The 7,788-nt window shown below is 38.6% G+C and overlaps 1 protein-coding gene across 3 annotated transcripts; it reads left to right on the forward strand.

The window, feature by feature from the left end:
• The first annotated feature begins 220 nt into the window (after positions 1-220).
• On the forward strand, positions 221-7,482 carry LOC122275701 (ion channel CASTOR-like). Of its 3 annotated transcripts, none has more exons than XM_043084887.1 (12): positions 221-835; positions 924-995; positions 1,684-2,265; positions 2,430-2,612; positions 3,167-3,226; positions 3,316-3,519; positions 3,697-3,945; positions 4,714-4,812; positions 5,184-5,378; positions 5,715-5,807; positions 6,250-6,516; positions 6,693-7,482. In XM_043084887.1, exons 1-12 carry the CDS (start codon positions 374-376, stop codon positions 6,903-6,905), a joined length of 2,679 nt encoding a protein of 892 aa, XP_042940821.1. In that variant the 5' UTR covers positions 221-373; the 3' UTR covers positions 6,906-7,482. The 3 variants fall into 3 exon arrangements, with proteins under 3 accessions (XP_042940821.1, XP_042940810.1, XP_042940827.1); XM_043084876.1 differs by lacking the exon at positions 4,714-4,812 and adding an exon at positions 4,867-4,965 and having other exon boundaries at positions 222-835; XM_043084893.1 differs by lacking the exon at positions 4,714-4,812 and adding an exon at positions 4,867-4,965 and having other exon boundaries at positions 757-835; positions 1,671-2,265.
• Positions 7,483-7,788: the final 306 nt, after the last annotated feature.

Genomic DNA, 7,788 nt, shown 5'->3' on the forward strand with positions numbered 1-7,788 from the left:
ATAATTTGAGTAATTATGCGTATAAGTTTATATCCAAGATTATATATATTGGATATCCACTCTAGTTTATCAAAAATTATTAAATTAATTTTTATAATTTTAATAATTAATATGTGAAGATTATTATTATTTACATAAAATTATAAGCATAAATAATTAAGACAAATTAAAAAAAATGATTTATTTCCTATTCCCACTGATTAGTATTTTGATTAGAGAACTTAGCTTTCAGGCACCAAACTCAGAGAAATCATCGCCATTGTTAATTTGTTAAAGCCATCGTTGTTAGATACAAAGTGAGATTAGACTTTGGAGACTCAAATTTAACCATCTTCCCAGAAAAGCCCCTAATATATTTTCAGTAATACCCGCCATGCCCCTCGAGACCGACCCTCCTCCTCCGTCCAACGCCACCAGCGGCAGCAGGGACTGGCTGTTCCCCTCACCGGCCTACATCCACTCCCCTGTGAAACCCCAGAAAAATCCCCGGAAATTCACCACGAGCTCAAGAATCTCACGCCCCTACCCTCCCGATCCGAGGCCTCCCAGGATTTCGCCTTTTCGAGAGGTTCCCGCCTCCGACCCGACTCCGGAAAAGGACTTAAACTATGCCGGGATTCGCCGGAGAGTGGACCTCGCTCGAAGGAGAGAGATTCGATCGAAACCGAACGAAAACGGCGCCGCTTCTGGACGGAAGTCCGAAGTTGCGGGCGTTTCGGGGACTAAGCCGGACTCAAGCGGCATTTCGGCGGAGAAAGAGTCTACTGCCAAAAATTTTATCGGGTCCTTTTGTCGAGGGTTGAAATTTCGGTTGAAAACGGCCATCTTAGCAGCCGTAGTGCCCTCTCTCTCTCTCTCTCTCTCTCATCAATGGTTAGTTCTAACTTCTATGGCTGACAATTGTGTCTGTGTTTTATATGTAGATCTTGATTGTAGTATTCTCCTCACTTTTGCACAGAAACTTCTCATTACAGAACCAAGTCAATGAGCTGCAGGTATATAACACCTCAAAGCTTCATTTTTGAGAATCTCTCTGCTAAAAGTTGGTTTAAGCTTTATTTTCGTTTTCGTTGCTTTCTGTCAAAATGGCTATTTTTTCAAACCACTCTCCAAGATCAGGAATTGAATGCAGCAGAAGTTTACGAGTACTAGAACATCCTGCTATTTATTATTATTTGGTTCTTTTTGGTAAACCATACTTATTCCATGTTTCCCTCATTATAGCCAAGAGGAATATTGCTAATAGTCTTCAAACAACACTTGGGTCTAGGCTTGTGATTTCAACATGCTAACTTCTACGCGTGTACATTTGTGATCTCAACAACCTTTAAAAATAAAGTCCTTTGCCATAACAGGAGATAAAAGCTCCCCCCCCCCCCCCCCCCCCCACCAAATAAAAAAACGCTTTTCCATCTTTTCCTTTTATATTGAAGTGATCGCAAAGCAATCAGGTCTGAAACTTGTTTGAGATCGATTTTCATATTTGTTGACAAGCCTGAAGGAGCTATAATATGTAATGGTCCGTGATTGTGTTGTCCAAGATTTATTTTCTTCTTTTTGGGCTAGCAGTCACTTGGATTTAATTTCTGCCGATTTTATGGGTATTTTATGATTAAGACCTCAATAATTAGAACTTAGTTTCTCTTATTAAAAAAATAATTGGAATTTAGTTTCTGCTTGCAGGACCAGATCTCCAAATGCAATATCTCTTTTGATCCAACCAACTCCATTAAACAGGAGAGTGATCATCATCTAAGCAAAAACTTGAAATTTTTATCACTCGTGCTCTCTGTCACAATTTTATCCACCCCCCTTTTTATTTTCAAGTACATTGACTATGTCTCTAAATCAAGATCACTGGACAATGTTTCGGAAGAAGTTTCTCTTAGCAAACAACTAGCTTATCGGGTGGATGCGTTTTTATCAGTCCATCCATATGCTAAGCCATTGGCATTGCTAGTTGCAACTCTATTACTTATATGCCTTGGGGGATTGTCACTTTTTGGAGTGACCGATGGTAGCTTAGTGGAATGCCTTTGGTTATCATGGACGTATGTAGCTGATTCAGGAAACCACACCGACTCTGAAGGTATTGGTTGGAGGCTAGTTTCAGTTTCCATTAGCTTTGGTGGGATGCTTATTTTTGCAATGATGCTTGGACTTGTTTCTGATTCAATTTCCGAGAAGCTCGACTCACTGAGGAAAGGAAGAAGTGAGGTGGTAGAACAAAACCACACTTTGATTCTTGGGTGGAGTGATAAATTGGTAAGGTTCTGATTTCACAATTCATTATATGAAGGCCTCTGAATGTCTTCATTTTGTTGATAAAAATAAATTATTTAATATTATTCCATTCTTTATGGAATGTATTCTACTTCTTTTGTTATTTGTGTGTCTTACCATCACCATAAATGCCATTGTGGACCCAGGGTTCACTAATTAATCAACTTGCTATTGCCAATGAGAGTTTGGGCGGAGGAATTGTTGTGGTGATGGCTGAGCGAGACAAAGAGGAAATGGAACTTGACATTGGTAAAATGGAATTCAACTTCAAAGGAACATTGGTTATATGTAGAAGTGGGAGCCCTCTGATTCTAGCTGACCTGAAAAAGGTCTGCCTGCTTCCTCTATTGTTTTGTTTACAGAAAATGCTTATGAGTTTTCAATGTAATATCTGGTTATGTTCTACCCCTTACTGAAAAAACTAGCTGATTGATCTCAAGAATAGAGTTGAATCAGTAAAGGGCTCATATTGGTCGGAGTACAGTGTACAGGGTTCTGCTCGAAGTGTTTGTTCTTCTCCCATCAATCCAAAATGTATTCTTGGCAAAAGCATATAGAGCCCTCCTTACATAAATTTTGGGATCTTTATGTCAATGATTTTTACAATGGGAGTTTGTATGGATCATTTGTTTGGGGTTTTTTTTTGTGTGTGTATGGGGGGGGTAAGTTACAACTCTGTTTTTAGCTACCCTGCCTCCAGGGTGTGTCTCTTGGAGCGGTTCTTGTACCTGGCTGCTTTTGTTTTCGTTTCAGATATACAATGCGATGCAGCCTCACAGTCATGGAACGAGCTATTCTTTGTTGGATTAGAACTACATGATGCTTAAACCCTTTCTAGCCTTTGTTTTCAGTATTTATTTCATTGACACCTTTTATTTCATAGGTATCCGTCTCCAAGGCCCATGCAATCATAGTCCTTGCTGAAGATGGAAATGCTGATCAGGTATACTTAATACTTGAGTGAAGGCATTGACATTCTGTATGATTGATACAAAATTAAATAGCAATTAATTAACATTTGATTTGATTTAGAGTGATGCTCGTGCACTTAGAACAGTGTTAAATCTAACTGGAGTTAAAGAAGGGCTTAGAGGACATATAGTTGTTGAACTTAGTGATCTTGACAACGAGGTCCTCGTTAAGCTTGTCGGTGGAGATCTTGTAGAAACTGTTGTGGCTCATGATGTAATAGGTCGCTTGATGATTCAATGTGCTCGGCAGCCAGGACTTGCACAGGTCAATTTCCATTACTTCAACATTTTTTAAGTGTATCTTCTAGATTTTTCTTATATTGGATATCATTTCCTGCCATGAATTATCACGTTATGCATAGAAGATCCATCATTAGATTCGTCTAATTGTTGTGTGGTACATGTGTACTATTCTTCGCCTGATGGGCTGGTTTTTTGACAGATCTGGGAAGACATACTTGGGTTTGAAAATTGTGAGTTCTACATCAAAAGATGGCCTCAGTTGGATGGCATGCAATTTGAGGATATCTTAATTAGTTTTCCCAATGCCATTCCTTGTGGAATCAAGGTTGCGTCACGTGGCGGTAAAATTATTCTGAATCCTGATGATTCGTATGTTCTGCAAGAAGGTGATGAAATTCTTGTTATAGCTGAGGATGATGACACCTATTCTCCAGCAACATTGCCTACTGTACTTTCATTCTCCTTGGACCATATAGATTCTAAATAAATTGCATGTTTTTATTTTTCGTTTGATGGCATTTATGTGTAAATTTCATTGTTAGAGATTTCCCTTCTCCTTGTCTGCGTCAGGTAACATTCAGGCCCTCCAATTGGAAAGGGGGAAGAAGGAACAAAAAGGCAGAAGAAAAAAGTGAACATGTGAATTAGGATAACTTTTTTGTGACTTGGCTAGGATATGTAGTCTGTACTTGACTTAGTAGTCATCATTCCATCAGGGCAAGCATCAACATCTCTCGGGAGATATCATATATGCTCCAGTATGCCTTGATATTTTCATATTACATTTAGTTGTTTGCTTCATAGTATCAAGTGAAATTGTCCATCTAACTGCACTGAAACAGCAGTGGTAATTGTACTTCCTACAGAATATAGTGTTCCTTGGGGTTGGCTACTGGCTAGGTCTAGGTTCGAATCCTATCAATTTCATTCCTCTTTCATCAAATGGAATCTTTGGTTAGTAGCTGATCTTTTCCTCTTAAATAAAGCAGAAAAGATAATAAGTTACCATGGCCGTTAGACCAAATGACATCTCTCCCATAAATGAGCAATGTAGGATGAAGTTAGAGGATTGGTCCCAGACAAGTGCATGAGTTATATTTACCTGTTAAATAAAGGAAAAGTCACAGTTAGGTCAGTTGGACTAAAAAGTTCTAGTAAAATAATAATATTAAACCAAGATAAAACTTACAAAAGTATAAACAATTTGATCGTTCAGGTCAAAGAAGCATCACTTATACACATTTCAGGACCAACAAGAAAGCCACAGAAGATTCTACTTTGTGGATGGAGAAGGGACGTTGATGATATGATTGTGGTAAGTCCTTTCTACTGAAGACCCTAATCCCTCCTTTTTGCCTGAATGCTGCAGGTTTGGAGAGGTAGTCTTCCAAAAGACTTTGTCATTCCAAAAACTGCAGAAAGGATACTTTTTTGTGGTTGGCGGCGAGATATGGAGGATATGATTCTGGTAATGTTACGAGAAATCTGCAGCCATGGGTGTAAACAAAATGGTGGTAGCCATGTCAAAAACATCTTTATGGGTCTACATAACTAAATTTTATTTCACACTTATAATTAGCTTCTACCAGCTTCCGCTACCTTAAACTGCTATATCTTTTTTCATGCTACAATATAATATGGAAATACTCACTGGAAGATTGTCATTTACTCATCTATATTATTTAGGTATTGGATGCATTTCTAGCTCCTGGTTCAGAGCTTTGGATGTTCAATGATGTTCTTGAGAAGGAGAGGGAAAAGAAGCTTATTGATGGTGGTCTTGACGTCAACCGGTTGATGAATATATCCTTGGTTAATCGAGAGGGTAATGCTGTAATACGGCGTCACTTGGAAAGCCTCCCCCTTCAATCTTTTGATTCAGTAAGTAGCATGAAATTTTAGTTTTAAGAATTTGCTATGTGGTGTCCTCAGGCCACCACCAGATAGATCTCCTGTGGGAAAGAATCTAGTGGATGAGTTTGACCGTCTGAGTTGTGTTCCCAGAAATGTGCCGTAATTTTACCTTACCCTGTGAACTGCAGTATATCAGTTCGTGAGAATCATAAACTAGGTTACATATTTATGGCTAGATATATATGATGCCATCTGTGAGTCTTGTAAGGGTAATTGTAAGTGATGTGTATGAAAATACTTATGTATGAACATACCCTCGTCACATGCTTGACAATATTTTGATGTAGTTCCTGATCTGTACAGATATTAATTCTGGCCGATGAATCTGTGGAAGATTCAGCAATTCAAGCCGATTCCAGATCTCTTGCCACGTTACTGTTAATTCGTGACATTCAGGTAGTTGCCTTAAAACTCACTCTTTTAAGCGAAACTATCAAAACTATTAACTCTTTAATATTGTTTCTCTTAATTTTATTATTCCTTTTATGGTGTTTATCAGTTGTTCTGAACTTCTGATTCTGTCGATCGAGTCTACTTTTACCTGGTTGCACTTTAGACTTGGCTCTTCATATTTTGATCCTATTATCCCCCATCTAAAAAGCTTTCTGCACGCTGAGTTATTTGGATAAATTTCCCTAGCATTCTATTGGCCATATTTGAGATTTCCAAGAATAGGCTAAGATTCGAATAGAAGTTTCTCACTTGCACAATTGAGATTGGTTCATAAGTGCATTGGCGGAGAGTATATAAAAGTGCTTGGCTTTGAGATCGAGTTATGATTCATATATTCACCCTTTCATCAATTCTGACGAATTGTTTGTTTCTCGGGTTTTTGCAGGCAAAACGTCTCCCATACAGAGATGCCATGGTAACCCAAGTTCATAGAGGAAGCTCCTCACAAGGCTCTTGGATAGGAGAAATGCAGCAAGCTTCTGATAAATCAGTTATAATCAGTGAAATTCTGGACCCAAGAACGAAAAACCTATTATCCATGTCGAAGATCAGTGACTATGTTTTATCAAATGAACTTGTCAGCATGGCACTTGCCATGGTTGCAGAGGATCGACAAATAAATGATGTATTAGAAGAGCTCTTCGCAGAGGAGGTAGTCTTCCTTTCAATGATAATGAGAAACACACATACAGCATGTAGCAAGCATTTGACGAAAGCACACAAAACATTCATTTTGTTCCCACGTTACATATGTGGCAATAATTCACAAAAAACCTCACACGTAACACTTGCTTGTTGATCAGTCATATCTGTTTTGGCTTTTACCAGGGAAATGAGATGCATATAAGACAAGCAGATCTCTATCTTCGAGATGGGGAGGAATTGAGTTTCTTTGAAATACTCTTACGAGCCCGGCAGAGGAGGGAGATTGTGATTGGTTACCGATTAGCTAATTCAGAGAGAGCTGTCATCAATCCCCCTGCTAAAGAGGAGAGACGAAGGTGGTCAATGAAGGATGTCTTTGTTGTAATTTGTTCATAATCAGGAAAGGATTAAGATCTTAGACTCCAAAGTAATTGAGATTCTAAATCTACAGACGGCTTGCAATTTGGGGAATACAACAACGATTCCATCTAAACGACCTCAGAAATCAACCATGGAATTTTGATAAATGGTCCAGGTAGGTCTTCTGATCAGATGGAAAGCTCAGCAGCTCAAATTTACTGCCAGCCTCTCCGCGCAATTCCACAAATCATAGTGATTGCTTTGGTCAAAGCCGTATAGCATCCATCTCTATACCATCGATGTAAATGAAGTTGAAAACAATGACTTTTCCCCCTCAATACTGCCTGCAAATGGGATAAGGGTTTTTGAATCCCACATATGTACGGTAGCCTTTATGTTTATGATTGTAAATGGGTTGAATGGCTTAGATCGAGTCAATAACTTGAAGCAACAGGAGTTATTTTGAGTTCACATTTCATCCTTTTAAAGATAATCTGGATGAAAAATTCTCTTCTTGTAAAAATGTAAACGCTACTCAATTGGATCTACTGCCTATCAAATCGTTGTGGGTATTGGCCAGGCTCTTGAATGGCAAATTTGCATGTTCCTGAGAGTATTAGACCTGTGTATGTTAGACTCATTCCACTCCAAACAATGTGACTTGGTAATGGGTTTAATCTTGAATTTTCGCTGCCTAGGGTCCTCCGTCCTCGGTTGCATATATTGATTGTTCATCAATGTCGAAAATAATGCTGTAATGTACTCGATGTATCGAAACGTCATGCACTTTTTTATATGATCTTTCCTTAATTTTCTGTTTTACCAAGCTGTCTCGATGAGGATTTGAACAAAGTCACTAAGGAGGAAGTTCAGTGCTGAAGAAGCCTAGAGTTTATCAAGTGACTTCTCGAAAACATCA

Source organism: Carya illinoinensis, chromosome 1, assembly GCF_018687715.1.
Source record: "Carya illinoinensis cultivar Pawnee chromosome 1, C.illinoinensisPawnee_v1, whole genome shotgun sequence".
NCBI lineage: Eukaryota > Viridiplantae > Streptophyta > Magnoliopsida > Fagales > Juglandaceae > Carya > Carya illinoinensis.